This window comes from Anomaloglossus baeobatrachus, chromosome 3, assembly GCF_048569485.1.
Source record: "Anomaloglossus baeobatrachus isolate aAnoBae1 chromosome 3, aAnoBae1.hap1, whole genome shotgun sequence".
Classification (NCBI taxonomy): domain Eukaryota; kingdom Metazoa; phylum Chordata; class Amphibia; order Anura; family Aromobatidae; genus Anomaloglossus; species Anomaloglossus baeobatrachus.
Genome location: NC_134355.1, coordinates 162870387 through 162888682, shown reverse-complemented (window position 1 = coordinate 162888682; position 18296 = coordinate 162870387). Strand labels below are relative to the sequence as shown.

The 18296-nt window shown below is 42.9% G+C and overlaps 1 protein-coding gene across 12 annotated transcripts in view; it reads left to right on the top strand.

The window, feature by feature from the left end:
• Positions 1-18296, top strand: part of SYNE1 (spectrin repeat containing nuclear envelope protein 1) — a 672549-nt gene that overhangs the window by 232527 nt on the left and 421726 nt on the right. For 11 of the 12 annotated variants that reach the window (XM_075339554.1, XM_075339558.1, XM_075339562.1 and 8 more), the window contains 5 exons: positions 2751-2858; positions 3405-3542; positions 3777-3941; positions 14154-14266; positions 16303-16471. In XM_075339554.1, coding sequence (XP_075195669.1) covers positions 2751-2858; positions 3405-3542; positions 3777-3941; positions 14154-14266; positions 16303-16471 — 693 coding nt within the window. Of the gene's footprint in view, positions 1-2750; positions 2859-3404; positions 3543-3776; positions 3942-13966; positions 14070-14153; positions 14267-16302; positions 16472-18296 lie in introns of those variants that run through there. The other variant, XM_075339564.1, reaches the window with a different exon arrangement.

Here is an 18296-nt window from a genome sequence, read left to right as displayed (position 1 = left end):
TAACCCCTTTACACCCGAGCCCATTTTGACCTTCCTAACTGGGCCATTTTTTGCAATTCTGACCAGTGTCTATTTGACAGATTTTAATTCTGGAACGGATCCTCATGATGCTGAGATTGTTTTTTCGTGACATGTTGTACTTCATGATAGTGGTAAAATTAGAGTGATATTTTTTGCGTTTAATTGTGAAAATATCCGAAATTTGGCAAAAATTTTGAAAATTTTCCAGTTTTAAAACTTTGAAATTTTATGCCCATATATCTGAGCGTTATGTCACACAAAATAGTTACTAAATAACATTTCCCACATGTCTACTTTAAATCAGCGCAATTTTTGAAACCTCATTTTTTTTTGTTAGGACGTTTCGAGTGGCTGCTGATAAGTCTTTGGCTTTGTGATTTTTTTGTTTCTATGGTAACATGTTACATCACATGAAAGCCTTGTGTGTCTAATATATGTTTTCAAAATTTTGTGTTTGTTGCTTATGGCAACAGTGTTCTATGCACGCGGGAAAACAAAATGGCGGAGTCTAATGCGATAGTCACAGCATCTGACAGCAGAGGAGTGATAAAATTCTTTTTTCTGCAAGAAAAGTCTGAAGGATATTCTTGGTGATATCTCGCAGACATTGGGGATCAATGCCCTTCATACTCCACAATTAATAACTGGGTTGCCAAATTTAAAACAGGCCACTTCACCACCAATGATGAGGAAGGTCCTGGACGACTGAGAGTGGTTGTTATTCCGGAGATCGTCGATGCTGTGCACAACCTCATACTGGAGAATCAATGAATTTCAGCAAAAGCAATAGCAGACATCATGGGAATTTCCTGTGAACGTGATTGTGTCATTATTTATGGACATTTGGACATGAGGAAGCTATCTGCAAAGCGGGTCCCCAAATGTTTAAAAACAGATAAAAAAAGCATGCGAGTAAAAACTTCCTGGTCCGTTTGTCAGCATTTCCAGACTGATAAGCCCCTCGAAGAAGAGTTCAAACTTCATTAGCAATTTCTCATTTTTCCAACAAAATTTACAAAACCATTTTTTAGGCACCACATCACATTTGAAGTGACTTTGAGAGGCCTAGGCACTGCACCCTGATAGCCCTTAAGAGTGATAGTGAGAGGTCAATGGAACATTTTCTCATAACTCAATATGCAAACATATTCTAATTGGTTTATGAAGACACTGATGTCTTAGGGGTGCTTTACACGCTGCGACATCGCTAAAGCGATGTCGCCGGGGTCACGGAATTTGTGACGCACATCCGGCTGCATTAGCAATGTCGTTGCGTGACACCTATGAGCGATTTTGAATCGTTGCAAAAACGTGCAAAGCCGCTAACTGGTGACATGGGGGTCCATTCCCAATCATCGTTGCAGCTGCAGGTACGATGTTGTTCATCGTTCCTGCGGCAGCACACATCACTACGTGTGACATCACAGGAACGAGGAACCTCACCTTACCTGCGGCCGCTGGCAATGAGGAAGGAAGGAGGTGGGCGGGATGTTACGTCCCGCTCATCTCCGCCCCTCCGCTTCTATTGGATGGCCGCTTAGTGATGTCGCAGTGATGCCGAACGAACCTCCCCCTTGAGGGAGGGATTGTTCGGCAGTCACAGCGACGTCGCTGACAACGTATGTGTGTGTGACGCTGCCGTAGCGATAATGTTCGCTACGGCAGCGATCATCACATATCGGCCGTAAAACGGGCGCGGGTGCTATCGCGCTCGACATTGCCAGCAATTGCTAGTGATTTTGCAGCGTGTAAAGCGGCCCTTCGTGTCACGTCTCCACCAGAGTCCACTCTTGCGACTTCTACTTTGGTCACAAGGCGCCGCCATATTCTGCGGTACTGGTGATAGCGGAGGAGTCAGTTCCAGTAGCTCTGGTGGGCAATCCACTAAGCTGGGTTTCCCTGGGACCTGCTGTGGTGGCGTGTGCCTTCTAGCTGAAGTTACCACCTTTCAGCCACAGCCAATGGGAAGACATCACACCCTTCTTATTCCTTCTCCTGTCTGTTGGTCGGGGCCAGATATTGTCTTATGGTATTCTGCTGGTCTCTGATTCAGAGCCTGCTCCTGAATTTTGATTCCCGTGTTTTGACCTCTGCCTGTTCACTGAAGACTCTCCTGCTTTCCATGTTTTGTACTTTGCTCCCGTTTCCGGTTTGACCTTGGCTTGGTTTCCTGACTACGCTCTTGCTTGCCATTTTTGTCCCTTTTTGTACTTCCTGGTTTTACCCTGCCTGACTACTACTCTTCTGTGGACTGCAGCCTTCCATATGCAGCGATCTGTTGGACCTTGTAGTAATTCCAGATCAGGGGTTCTCGGGATTCTGCTGAGTGGGCAGCTTACTTCTAAATTCTAAATATGAAAACTCTCTTCACAGAAGCATAACTGAGCCATGACTATTCTAGACCCATGAAATCCTGACTGTCCCATTGACTCAAGAGTCATTAGGCTTCAAAAATTATTGCTTGCAAAAACATTGCTGCAGACAATTAATTTTTGTCCATCATGACTGTAGAGGGGACATAACTCAAATGTGGAAAGAGCATTAGATTAGAACTATATGATTTAAGTAGCCCCCCCTTTAAACACTATATAATATAATAACTTATAAAGTGTAAAATGGTATTAAGTCAATGGATGTGGTTGACATGTGAATATTGAAATTCTTTCCTGCTGTACATTTCTATGCATTCTATATGATTTATATACTTATGCTTATTTCTCTTTTTGCAGAGAGAAGACAGGCTGGTGCTTCGAGACTTAAAAGTTTGGATTGAACAGTTTGAAAGAGACATCACTCGCGCACAAACAGTAGAAAGCAGTTTACAGGACAGATACCAGGTATGTGAATAGTGCATGCAAGGGGATTATGGTATTACGGAACGTCTTTATCAAAGGTTTCTCGAGGATTCCGATGAGTAAACTGCACTTCTCTATATTGCTCTGTAATTGATCTCTTCTCTATCATTTTGCAGTTATGCGGTAATGAATGGTGCTTGGTACCACACTGCCATTAGAAGAGCCAATAAAAGCAGTATAGAAGTAATGCTTTATTCAGCCTACGCGTTTCGAAGTCTCTGGCTTCTTAATCAGGACAATAAAAGATTGATGCTTATTGTCCAGATGAAGAAGTCAGAGACTTTGAATCGCGTGGACTAAGTATACTTATACCATATGGCACTGATTAATTCTTCTAATGACAGCGCAGTTCCAAACTTCACTCCTTGCTGCATATCCATCTGGCTCACTGAGCGGCAGCAGCTATTTCTACAGCAGCAGCTATTTCAACATGCCCTTTCTTTCCACCCTGAGGTGAGCATATAGGTATCCACCTAATTCCTCTCTCCCAAATAAGACCCATTGCACTGTCTTTCTTTTGTTTTGCAGTTATACAAACAATATAGAGTACAATATGAAATGAAAAGGAAACAGATTGAAAGTGTCATTCAGCCATTGGGCAAAGATGGAAAACTGTCACTTGACCAGACGATGGTGAAGCAAGCATGGGAGAAGGTTTCTGCCAGGGTAGGTAATTCACACTGTGTACATTATATTTATCAGGCATCTCTGGAAATTTGGAGCTGTTTTCATACAAAGTGATTGTTAATAATTGATCTTCAGCTTCTAGTAAATCTATTGGTTACATCTTGACAATGGTTTCTTCAATATAATGTATATGTTCAGTGCTTGATTGAGATAGTGAAAGTAAAGGATTCATGATAAATGAGTAATTAATTGAAAATATAATTTTATTTTTAGATTCTTGATTGGCATGTACAGCTTGACAAATCTCTACCAGCTCCATTAGGAACCATTGGCTCCTGGTTATATCGAGCCGAGGTTGCACTCAGGGAAGATATTATTATGCAACAATCTCATGAAGAAACAGCAAATATGATACACCGAAAACTAGAACAACATAGGGTAAGAAATCCGACTGGAATTCATATATCAAGTGGCTAGGAGTGCAGATAACTGTTGTGAACGTTATGGTGTTAGTACCAATATTTCTATAACAATAAGGTTGGGGTCCGAGGCGGACATACCATTTGTGCAACCTGTGGAGCTGACGGGCCCAAAAGGTAAGCGGGCCTGCTTCTACTTTCAAAACAGGTGTAATTGTGCATCACGATAAGCCATTGAACTGAAAAAGGCCCACATACAGTTCTTACATAGGGTTCTTTTCTGTCTGTGTCCACCTTTGGCTTGGGCCTTGGAAATATTACATACACATGAAACAAAATTTAATTGCCGCTCTACTATGCGGTAATGTAGCATGCCGGCACAGCACACTTAGTACCTGTAGCCTTCTCCCTATGTAATAACCCAGCAGCAGCTGAGATGTGTAATGTACGGTGTAATGTACACTAACTAAAGCTGGGGTCACACATAGTGACGCAGCAGCGATCACGACGGGCGACCTGACCATATCAGGATCGCTGCTGCGTCGTTACATGGTCGCTGGTGAGCTGTCAAACAGGCAGATCTCACCAGTGACCAGTGACCAGCCCCCAGCCAGCAGCGACGCGTGGAAGCGATGCTGCGCTTGGTAACTAAGGTAAATTTCGGGTAACCAAGGAGAGCACTTCTCTTGGTTACCCGATATTTACCTTAGTTACTAGCGTCCACCGTTCTCACGCTGCCAGTGCCGTCTCCCTGTTCACTGCACTCCTACCCAGAGTACACATCGGTTTAATTACCCGATGTGTACTCCAGCTACGTGTGCAGGGAGCAGGGTGCAGGGAGCAGGGAGCCGGCACTGGTAGCGTGAGAGCACACCGCTTAGCGCTGGCTCCCTGCACTCCTAGCCAGAGTACACATCGGGTTAATTACCCGATGTGTAATCCGGCTACGTGTGCAGGGAGCCAGCGCTAAGTGTTGTGCTCTCACGCTGCCAGTGCCGGCTCCCTGCTCACGTAGCTGGAGTACACATCGGGTAATTAACCCGATGTGTACTCTGGGTAGGAGTGCAGTGAACAGGGAGCCGGCCCTGGCAGCGTGAGAGCGGCGGACGCTGGTAACAAAGGTAAATATCGGGTAACCAAGGAAAGGTCTTCCCTTGGTTACCCGATGTTTACCTTGGTTACAGCTTACCGCAGGCTGCCAAGAGCCGGCTCCTGCTCCCTGCTCGCTTCAGTTCGTCGCTCTCTTGCTGTCACACACAGCGATGTGTGCTTCACAGCGGGAGAGCAACGAGCAAAAAATGAAGCAGGACATTCAGCAACGACCAGCGACCTCACAGCAGGGACCAGGTCATTGCTGGATGTCACACACAGCGACAGCGACGGGACGTCGCTGCTACGTCACAGAAATTGGTGACGTAGGAGCGACGACGTTGTCGTCGTCGCTGTGTGTGACACCACCTTAACTGATTGCATGTAAGCAGTCACCTTACTGTTACTTTACCTGTATAGAGCACTCCACCTGCAGCCTTGTCTTTTGTACAGACATGGCCAGAACTTCTGTTAATGTTTATAATTTAGTGCAATAAAAGATTTTTGATTATAATACTTCAATGTGTGAAATGATTGAAATCATGATATGAATATGTCCTTCTATTTCCTGGTAAGAAGAACTGCCCACTGGAAATATATCAACTTCTAAAGCAGACCATATCATTACATAAGATTAACCGCCTCTGAATCTTGTGGTGCAGTTGCATAGTAAAAAGAAAAACATTTTGTTTCCAGTTGTTTGAAGTGCCATATATGCTGTTTGTGTATGTATGTATATTCATGGTCTAAAGTGTTGGCACCCATGAAATTATTGCAGAAAATGAAGTATTTCTCCAATAAAATAATTTGAATTACACATATTTTGTTATAGTTGTATATTTCCTTTGTGTGTATTGGAACAGCACAACAAAGATTGGAAAAAATGCTAATTGTGTATAATTTCACACAAAATCTCCAAAAATGGGCCAGACAACATTGTTCGCACCTTTCCAAAATTGTAAGTAAACAACTTTGTTTCAAGCAGGTGAGACTTGTACAAACTTACCAATGGTAAATAACAGGTGTGGGCAATATGAAAATCACACCTGAAGCTAGATAAATAGGGAAGAAGTTGACTCCATTTTTGCGTTTTGTGTGCCACATTAAGCATGGAGAACAGAAAAGGGAAAAGAGAACTATTTGAGGAATTGAGAACGGTGTGCAACATGATCAAGAAGTTTACAACCCATGGCACTAAAGCTGCTCTCCCAGGACGTGGACAGTAGAGAAAAGTTGATGAAAGGTTGCAACACAGGATAATACGGATAGTGGATATGCAGCCCCAATCCAGTTCCAAAGAAATTCAAGCTGTCCTGCAGGCTCAGGGTGCATCAGTTTCAGCGCAAACTTTCTGTCGACATTTGAGGGCTCATTCAGACGACCATTCCGTTTGTCCTGGTCAGTTTCTTTTTTTTGTGGCCCTACTGACAAGACCATGTTTTCAATTTATTTTGTATAGGATCGGATGGCACACGGAAGTGCTTCCGTGTGCCATCGTGCCCATATGTCCGTTCTGTTATTATAGAACATGTCTTATTGTGTTCCACAAAATGTGGACTGGGACACAGTACAAGTTAATGGGTCCGCAAAACACAAGGAAGTCACACTGCAGCACTTTCATGTGACTTATGTCTATGGGCGCCCCTGTCAACTCGCTGCGTTCTTGCCTCAAGTCTCAGGGGCGGCCAGAGGCTGTGACTAGCGGTGACGTCACAGGCTCCCGCGATACTTCGCATGAGAACGCGGCGGCCATAGAACTCAGTGACAAGAGCTGACTTCAAGAGTTCAGCGGAGTTCATCGACGCAGGTGATGAACTGAGCTAACTTCATGATGTCGGCGTTCGTCATCCCCTGCAGTGACCTGGCCTGACATAAGCTCAAGTCACTGCACTGCTCTCCCAGCCAATAGGGAACATTCTGTTCTTCATTGACTGGGACAGTGAGTATGAATCGTCGTGGGCCCCCCTTATTGGATTACGCCGGACCCAGATTTGTTTTTTCTTTTCAATAAATTGGTGATAGAGGGAATGTTACGAGGAGTGTTTTTTCTAATAAAAAATGTTTTGTTGTCTATTTTTTTTATTACTGACTGGGTTAGTGACTGGGTTAGAGATATCGGGTATCTGATAGACGCCGTGACATCACTAATGCAAGGGCTTGATGCCAGGTGACATTACACAGCTGATATCAACCCCATATATTACCCTGTTTGCCACTGCTCCAGCAATTGATGCACAACTTCTGGGGCGCCTGAGGCCTGACATTGTTAGGCTGGGGAGGGTCCAATAACCGTGGACCTCCTTAGTCTGAGAATACCAGACCACAGCTGTCCGCTTTACCTTAGCTGGTTATGCAATTTGGGGGAGACCCCATGTTTTTTGTTTTAACTTATTTCTTTAATTTAATTTAAAATAACAGCGTGGGGTGCCCTCTGTCTTGGATTACCAGCCAAAGGTGAAGCTGTCATCTGCGGTCTGTAGGTTGCCGCTGTCTGCTTCACCTTAGCTGGCTACAAAAAAAAAGAGGGGACTCCCCTTCTTTTTTGGGGGGAAAATAATGAATTTGTGACTAAAAACAAGGCTAAACACCCTTTAGTACCACATGAAAGCCACTAAAGGGTTCAAGATTACAAAATGCAGGGGAGTGGGACATTATATATGTCTTTCTTATCTATTTATCTCTCTATCCTATCTATCTATTTATCTATCTATCCAGCTATCTACCTTTCTAGCTTTTGACTATATGTAACCCTCCTTCCGTTTTTTTTGCGGTCCGCAAAAAAAGCTGGAAGCCACACTGATGTAAAACAGACTGTATACGGAACGGAAAGAATGCGGTTGTCACACCGATGCATATGAGGAAAAACAGGACTGTTTTTTACGGACAGCAAAAACAGGATGGTCATGTGAATTTACCCTGAATTAAATTAAATGCTATAGCAGGAGAACCAAGTGGACCCCACTGCTGTCACAGACATAAAAAAGCTAGACTGTAGTTTGCCAAAATGGACATAAGTAGCCCAAAATCCTTCTGGGAAAGTATCTTGTGGAGAGATGAGACCAAGACATAGGTTTTTCGTAAAGGACCTCATTCTACCGTTTACTGAAAACGGAATGAGGCCTACAAAAAAGAGAATACAGTACCTAAAGTCAAATAGGATAGCGGTTCAACTGTGTTTGGGGTTGTTTTGTTGCATTTGACACTGGATGTCTTGACTGTGCGCAAATTTACAAAAATAAGTAAAGCAGCACTTATAAAAAGCTAAAATACGTAAAAATGTAATAAAGGAATTTGGCACTTCATATCTGCTATTGTAAAAAATTAGATACTTGGTTTACAAATTGGCCAATCCATGTAAGCCCGACAGCCAACGACAACCCGTACCTCTCCTTGTCTGGACCATATCCTAATACGCCTCCATCCGAGTTAACAACCTACAAGTAATGGGCAGGAAGGATCTACCTAAATGAAAACACTCTGGCTGAAGGGCAGCGTGCTCAGTCAGAAAGGAATCGAATACTGAAAAAAAAAGACTGATCAGCCAATCCACTAGGTGTGAACAGATATACGGTGAAAATTCAACAAAGTTACAAAAATACAGTATGTACAGCAGCACTCTAAAAGGTTAAAATATGTAAACATTGAATAAAGGAATTTTGGCAGTGCATTATTGCTATTGCAAAAAATTACATACTTGGTTTAAAATTTGGCCAATTCGTGTAAGCCCGACTGCCAACGACAATGACTGTGTCCAACACATCATGAAATCTGAAGATTACCAAAGGTTCTTGGGCCTCAATGTAGTGCCCAGTGACAGAAAGTTGGATTTGCATCCTAGGTCATGGGTCTCCCAGCAGGACAATGACCCCAAACACACTTCAAGAAGCACCCAGAAATGGATGGAAACAAAGCACTGGAGAGTTCTGAAGTGGCAGCAATGAGTCCGGAAATAAAACTATTTGAACACCTTTGGAGAGATCTTACAATTGCTATTGGGAGAAGGCACCCTTCAAAAATAAGAGACCTGGAACAGTTTACAAAAAACAACTGGTCCAAAATTCCAGTTGAGAGGTGTAAGAAGCTTGTTGAAGAGTAGAGGAATTAATTAATTCAGTTATTTATTCCAAAGGGTGTGCAACCAAGTATTAAGTTGAGGGGGCCAACAATTTTGTCCAGCCCTTTTTTGAAGTTTTGTGTGAAATTATGTTTAAATTGCCTTTTTTTTTGGCTTATCTCTATACACAAAGGAAATAAACATGTTCATAACAAAACATGTAATTGCAATAATTTTCTGGGAGAAATACTTCATTTTCTCTAACAATTTCAAGGGTGCCAACACTTTTGATCTCGACTGTATTTATGTGTCTGTCTATATGTGCATGTTTTAGCTCTTCCTGGTACTATGCATGCAGATAGTATAATTGATGATGAAAGTGAAATCCTCAACACTGCATTGTGTCCTAGCCTATTGGGATAGTAGAATTCTGTTTTTTGTTATCTTGAAGTGTACAGTGACTTGCATTTCTTTATTAAAGGGAACCTGTCAGGTCCCATCTGCCCTCCAAGCCAGCATTATTCATAGCTGTATGCCCAAATTCGCTCCCTTACCAACCCTGAATTTTTGCTCTTCACTAATATATAAATGGTTATGAAAACGAAGGGGCGTTGTTTACCCAGAGTAGTCGGCCCTCTTTCCGTGTTATCATTACGTGCACTGACCAGAGGTTCAGAAAATGTGTACGTGAGCCGTCTTCTGAACTTCTGGTAATGCTCAGTGTGCCTAGTGAAGCTGGGAAGTGTTCACCCTGCTTCTGAGGTGCACTGACGTGGCGAAAATCAGCCTCACGCACCTGCGAGATTTTCATAAGCTGGCGGTGACTCAAGCTCGTGGGAATCATGTTATCCGGCCCACAGGGGTGTGGTAACACAGAAAGAGGGCTGACTGGTCTGGAGTAGCAATACCCCTTTGAATAGTCAAGGCCCTAATTAGCATAGGAACAGCGCAGTCGTTTTTTTTAAACATTCATATTAGTAAATTGTACTATTAATGTATGCAAAGTTTGTTGAAAGTACAGTTCTTTCTTAAAGGAAACCTGTCACCAGTTTTAACCCCTAAAACCTTGGGTCACCACCAGTAAGCCCTTATATATAGCATTCGAGAATACTGTATATAAGTGCCCAGGCCACTCTGTATAACATAAAAACAGCTTTTACTATACTCACCTGCAGGGCGGTGGGGTCCGGTGGGCATCGCTGATCTTGGTCCAGCGCTTCCTCTCTTCCTTCCATCGTCTTCCTCCTTCCCAGCTCTGTGTGGATGAGGCGTCCTACATCATCCACACAGAGGGGTCCATTGCGCTCCTGCGCACGCACACTTGTCTCTGCCCTACTGAGGGCAGACCAAAGTATCGTAGTGAGAATGTGCGGGCGGTCTTTGAGATTTCCCCACCCCTGCGCATTTCAGTACTTTACTCTGCCCTCAGCAGGGCAGAAAAAAGTGTGTGTGCGCAGGACCGCAACAGGGAACGTTGAGTGGGTGATGTAGGACAAGTCATCCTCATGGAGGTGGTAAGGAGGACGACAATGCATGGAAGAGAGGTGGTGCTGGATCGAGACCAGTGACACCCATCTTATCCAACCACCCTGCAGATGAGTATAATAAAAGCTGTTTTCTACGTTATACAGAGTGGCCTGGGCACTTACATACAGTATTCTAGAATGTTGTATATAAGAGCTCACTGGTGATGACCACAGCTTATAGGGGACAAATCTGGTGACAGGTTCCCTTTAAGAAGGAACTGTATTTTCAACAAACTTTCCATACATCAATAGTACAGATGATTATAAGAAACTTTGTAATTTATGCTATCAGAGGATTCAGCTTCCTTCCCAACTTTTCAATCACTTCATATTTCCCCCCCTGCCTCCTGTACTCATCATTCACTGTGAAAAAGTAGCTCAAGTCCATCTTGCCCAGAGGAGATGGACTACAGAGATCATGTGACACAGTCAATTATACTCTAAGTGGAGAGGAGTGAGGAGCAAGGAAGGGAACAGACAGAGAAACATTGTATAAAACTCTGTAACAAGTGTTTTACCTCACATCAGAGCTTGACTCACATCAAGACAGCTCAGCTCTGCTGTATAATATTTAATATCCTCCATGTTCCTGCAGCTTGTCTCTGTGAGCTAAAAAAGTGAATGAAGAGCAGGCCGTCCCCTCTTTGTGCTGTTTATAGGACAAACGTCTGCAGCTTGTCTCCTCCCCCAGCAAGCAGTGGATTGCAATTACAGATGGCCAGGGAGAGGAGAGAACTGATGAGATTGCAGGTCACATGAGGGCCAGAAATGGGGCTATTTTTCATGTAAATGTAACAGGATGCCACATGATAATGTAGTAGTGGTCAAGCTGGCAGCAATATGCTGCACTCTGATTTGTTACAGAAAGTCCATGTCCCTGATAAAGTGTGTGGGGTGAATTGCACTTACTTGCTGGCTGCAGTATTTTTGGTTCCTCCATCTATGAGACTCCGTCGTACGGAATCAGGACATAACATATTGCTTTAGAAAACTGAACTTTTACGTGATAAAACGTTCTTATTCTTTGGTCATACATTATAACTGGCACATTCACTTCTAGGGGGCTATGTCTAACTGTAATGTACTTCAAGGCTGTTTTCTCCTTCTTACTAGACTGCTACTGAGTTAAATCACTTGTAAGGCCACATCTGGAATACGGGATCCAGTTTTGGGCTCCTCATTTTAAAAAGGACATTCAGAAGTTAGAGTCAGTTCAAAGGCGGGCAACTAGACTACTACAAGGAATGGAAGGCCTCCCATATGATGACAGGTTGAAAAAGTTAGATATCTTTAGCTTAGAAAAAAGACATCTCAGAGGAGATCTCATTTATATGTATAAATACATGTGTGGTCAATATAAAGGACTGGCACATGACTTATTTCTTCCAAAGACAGTACTAAGGACCAGGGGGCACTCACTGCGAGTGGAAGAAAAGCGATTCCGACAGCTAAATAGGAAAGGGTTCTTTACAGTTAGAGCAGTCAGACTGTGGAATGCCCTACCACAAGAGGTAGTAATGGCAGATACTATAACAGCTTTTAAAAAAGGGCTGGATGATTTCCTCAGTACACAAAACATTGTTGGTTATAAATGACTTAGTGACTAAATGTAGAACTGGTGGAGGAAGGTTGAACTAGATGGACCTAGGTCTTTTTTCAACCTAAGTAACTATGTAACTAACTATGTAAAAAATGAGTTCCTCAGTTCCCAGGGTCCTCAGCTCTAGGTCCCCACTACCTTCAGAGTCCTGTCTCTCTCAGTCCCACAGCCCCACATCTGAACGCCCTGTTCTGGAGTTGTTCAGATGCCTACATCGGGCCACCCTACTCGAGCCTCATGTCCCAGACATCCAGGGGAATCTGCCTGTAGAGGACCTCACTTGCACTGCTCTAACTCCTAGTCCCTCTTACGGAAGCTAGACCTGTGCTTAACCCCTGGTGCCCCTGCACTATGTGGTAGAGTTAGGGTACCGTCACACGTAGCGACGCACCAATGATCCCACCAGTGATCCGACCTGGCAGGGATTGTTGGTGCGTCGCTACATGGTCGCTGGTGAGCTGTCAATCAGGCAGATCTCACCAGCGACAAGCCACCAGCGACTCGTGTAACGATGCTGCGCTTGGTAACCAGGGTAAATATCGGGTAACTAAGCAAAGCGATTTGCTTGGTTACCCGATATTTACCCTGGTTACCAGCGTACACCACTTACAGGCTGCCCGCGCTGGCTCCCTGTATACGTAGCTAGGGTATACATCGGGTTACTAAGCAAAGCGCTTTGCTTAGTTACCCGATATTTACCCTGGCTACGCGTGCAGGGAGCCAGCGCTGGCAACCTGTAAGCAGTGTATGCTGGTAACCAGGGTAAATATCGGGTAACTAAGCAAAGAGCTTTGCTTAGTTACCCGATATTTACCCTGGTTACCAGTGTACACCGCTTACACAGAGTCGGTGCTCGTTGGTCTCCCGCCGTCAAACACGCCGATATGTGCGGAACAGCGGGAGACTAACGAGCAAAAAATTAACCAGAACAGTGTGTAACGATCAGCGATTTCACAGCAGGGGCCAGGTCGCTGCTTAGTGTCACACACAGCGAGATTGCTGATGAGGTCACTGGTACGTCACAAAACCTGTGACTCAGCAGCGATCTCGCTATGTGAGAAGTACCCTTTAGCTACCCAGACAAGCATCCTACAGTGTTTTCTTTTAACGACATAAGACAATGGACACTGCTACATCTACTTTGCGCTTCCACCTTATCGCTATACAGGAACACTTCACACTACATGTTACATAACAACATTATATTTAGACAATATGGCTGGCATTTTCATGGGTAGGAGTTTCCAAGCACCGACCACCTCCTTACATACTCACACAGGACAGCTTACTCTGAATAAGTTAACCTTTCAGATGTTAAGGTTCTCGTACACTTTTGATAGCGACAAACCCATCTACATGAATAAATAAGGTGCTGTCAGACCCTTCTGGCAGAACTAAAAGTTCAAGTGTTTAAATTGACTCTGCCCAATTCTTCGGAGGCCCCATACACACTAGCTGATCCTGCAGAAAGCGGTCAATTCTATGAATATGCTACATATGTGATAAGATGAAGACTGCTGAGCTGGTAATGAAAAAAGCAGCTCTGGAAATTAATTTCCTACCCTGATCCTGTTAATACTGTAAGGGCACGAAATCACACAGACCAAATTTACACTGAAAGTCTGAGTCCATTCAATAGACATTAGATCTATATTCAGGGAAACCCCTGAAACGTAAGGGGCAGTGCCAGTTCTGCATGTCTTTAGATGCCAAAATCCTCATCAGGTTGAGTCCTTGAGCACATTCGCTGAAAGGCTTTCCACTGTACAAAGCGTTCATTAGGACGAGCTTTCATGACGGGATAAAATTGCATGCCACTGTGACAGATAAAATTTTCAAGCACACAAATACTGAACAGTGACTCATCGCTGCAGACTGGTGCTTTATATTCTTTTTCTGGTTACACAGCCAAATCGTTTTCTGTGCTTTTATTACAATATATGCATTTTTTTTTCCAAATAGGATGTACTGAAGAATCTGGATGGTTATAAAAAGGCTTTTCAAGAGATCCACCGCTCACGATCTGTCAACGGAGTCCCGGTCCCTGTAGAGCAGCTTGAAGACATGGCAGAAAGGTAAAGGAGAATTACAGGCGTCATCCCCCCTTATTAACATTGATTGTTCGAAATTGGCCGGAGGCAGCATAAAGGGACGGGGCAGGGGATGTGATCGTGGAGGATTGTAATAAGATGCTTCATGGCAATTATTATACGGCACGGACAGCTAGGTATTATATTGAACGATCCGAATATTACACGACTACGACACAAATTCATCTTCCATAGTTGAGACCTGATAGATTGAAACACTTTATATCTATTGTACATAGCAATAGATCTGCATTATAGGTTAGTTACCAAGGAGATGTGTAACTAATTGTGAGCCGGGCACACGGGCACTTAACACGCAGCAAGCTTATGTGGTTTTCCTCCAATGTTCTGAGGATTTCAACATTTTTTGGAGTTGTCTAATATTATAAGTGTCACTGGTTTAGATTAATTTTTTACTTACTATTTAGTTTATTTAAAAACTATTTTTTATGTTTATACCCAATTTTAGTAATTTAGATAATATGAAATCTTATAGGGGGGTGTAACTCCTAAATCATAATTAGTGAAATAAACTATACATTACTGAATTGCGGTAAGTGAATGCAGAGATAATGCTACGGAGATTAAGTTATTATTCAGAATATTTCTATAAGTATTAGATACATTTATATAGATATTAATGTCATCTACAGGCTTCCAGATTTCTTTTTCTTTTTTTTTTGCTTGACAATATCACCTTTCATAGCCAGCCATATAAAAAGGACAAAAAGGCTGGCAATGAAAGGAACTGTCTTAATAATTTGGCCTGAGATTACTATGTGGTTTCTCTAGGTCAATGTTAATTTAAAATGCTGTACAAATATAAACCACATATGTATCAATTCCACAAGCAGAGGCGTAAGGATCGCAGTTACAGAGGTTGCGTTCACAACCATGTCTGGGGGTACAGGGGGCCCACCGACCTCCAGCGCCTGCTTCAGCTGGATGTTGCCGGAAGCTGACGTCGGCATGCATGTGACTGGTGGCGCATGATAGTGACAGAATGGGGACTGTATATACCATGAAGGGGCCTAGGATAAAGACATATATGCCATCATGGGCCCGGGATGAGGACATATATACCAGAATGGGGACCATATAGCAGGATGGGCTCAGTATGAGAACATATATACCAATATGGGGACATACATGCCAGGATGGGCCCAGCAGGTGGACATATATACCAGGATGGGGACATTTATACCAGGATGGGGCTTATATACTAAGATTGGGTCCAGGATGGGAACATATATACCAGGATGGGCCCAGGATGAGAACATATATACCAGGATGGGGACATATAAACCAGGATGGTAAACATATATACCAGGATGAAAGCTATATACCAGGATGGTCCCAGGATTGGGGCCATATATACCAGGATAGGGCTATATATGCCAGGATGGGACATATATACCAGGATGGAGAACATATATACCATGATAAGGACATGTTTACCAGGAAGAGGACATATAAATTAACAGGATGGGGAATATATATACTAGGATGGGGGACATATATTCCAGGATGGGGACAAATATACCAGGATGGGCGACATATTTACCAGGTTGGGGGACATATTTACCAAGACGTTAGCCAGGATGGGGGACATTAGTAAAGGATAAGGGACATTACCACATAATGAAGGGGGGCAACTCAGTGTCTTTATAGGATTTAGAATCCTACAAAGGCCCATACATCTGAATAATGTGTGGGGGTGGGACAGGGCCAAACTTAGAGGCTGGGGTCAAACAAGCATGACACTCGGCTTCTGCTCTGTTGGAGTGTAAGCCAAGTGTCTTGCCACTGTGATGCGATCCTGCGATCACAGCACAGCCGCGGAGGAGTTGGATTTTTTTCTGTTTATTCTTAAAATTGGTAAGTTCTTTACTAGAAGACGCATTTGAAACAATGAAATGTAAACCTTTCCATTTCCAGTATTTGTGTCCGAGGTCCTCTGCCATTATACTGTACGGTGTGTACCTTTGTATACTATAAAACAAATGCTTGGATTTCTGCAGATTCAGTTTTGTGGCCTCCTCCTCCCAGCTCCACATGATGAAGTTAGAGTTCATGGAATTAAAGTATCGGCTTTTGGCACTGTTAGTTCTAGCAGAATCTAAGCTCAAGTCCTGGATCATAAAATACGGCAGAAGAGAATCCGTGGAATTGCTGCTGCAAAATTATAGTGTAAGTAAAATCATTTATCAAAAAGTATGACTTGTACATGATGTGCTAGACTATCTCATATTATCATCTGTGTGTTTTGTCAGCCATAAAATGTAACTTAAGGGGGTAGTCCATTCTCCAAGATCCTATCCCAATATGTTGTAGGTGTAATAATGATAATATTAGAAAATGCCTCCAATTAGAAATGTACTATAGCTCTCCTGATTAGCTATGTCGCTTACCTCATGCGCAGGGCATCGCAGTAACCTAGGTATCCATGTTTACAACCACTAGCAACTATATGAGTGGTCGTAACCATGGATACCTAGGTTCCCGCAATATCAGCTGTGAGGTTCTCTTTGAGGACAAAAGTTTAAGGGCGGTTAGAGGGAGAAAATTAATACAAAAACAACATTCATAAAAGATATTATATGTATGTGGACATGCTGCGTTCCTCTGATGACCACAAGTCCTCAGCCATTGTATATGGTCCTCAGAACCCATCCTTATTCCTTTATGATAGATTTTCAGGCACCTTATCAATGGATCTGGATATCTTGTGAGCATGTCATTACCAAAGTCGACTGGGGAATGAATGATGGTTACCCATGGGTGTTCCACGTTCTTCACCTTCCTTGATGTTGTAACCTACAGCATTTATCACTTTGTTTGCCTTCTACCCTAAGAAATATATGCTGCAAGCGAGTCAATATGGCTGATGCTGACAGAGAAACGTAAGAAAAAAGTAACAAGAGGGAGGAATTAATGTAAAATTTTGCACCAGGGATGAAAAAGTCACACATTTTGTCATAGTCTGTTGTGCAAAAATTTTAGATGTTTTGTGTATAGTTAGAAATGCAAATAGGCATAAGCCAAATTTAAAAATGTTGCCATCTTAAGAAAAAATAAAATTGCAATTTTAGAGGATGGGGTTTGAAATGGAGAAACAGAAGTGTTATGTCTAAAGGTGCTCCAATCATTGTAAGACGTTGATACATGTTTTTTAGCAAATGACGGCAAATCACAGCGTCATACAAAACTGCCATTAAAAATCCCCTTCCGATATATTTCCCAGAAGAGTTTGTAGATGGAACTATTCAGAGGACTTTGGTACCTAATTTTATTCATTCTCCATCAATGTACTTGTTCATTGTGTTCACACCTGTCACCCCCATTATTATACTGCATCAATGGCGAGAAGGCCTCTCTCCATATATAATCCCTGAAGACACCATCCTACTTGGTGTAACATCTCACCTATTGTCATCAGGTGAAAGGATATTAATCAAATGTGAATTGTACAATGTGAGAAATTTCAGGTGTAGAGCAAGCGATGGAATAAAAACCTTAGAAATCGGAATTGTATTAAATATCACCATGGCAACGTGTTGCAGAAACCCTGACCTCCCCCATTTTTAGAGAACCCTTTTCCTGACTTGCGTGGTATCTAGCTGTGAAAGGATTTGTACTGCTAACTGACCTTGAATTAGTTTATGAGTCGTTCAATGGTGAACATTCGAATACCCACTATAAAAATGAATACACTGCTAAAAGGAAAGTACAATCCAAAGAAGAAGTAAGGATCAAACAGGAGCTGTCAGGAGGATCACCCTGGGCTCCCTTTGTCTTGTAATCATCTACACATAGAAATTTACAGTATTAATTTATTAAAGAGAGAAAATGAAGGCAGGTTGGGAGTATTATCAATGTATCCTGCTGGTATTAGTGAATAGCACTCACTGGAATAGATAGCGTGAATTGCTCCCAATTACAAGCAGGTGATCGTGCAGAACTGGTACCTAGATGGTGACTGCAGCGTGCGCTGTCATTAGCCTCCAGGGACTGG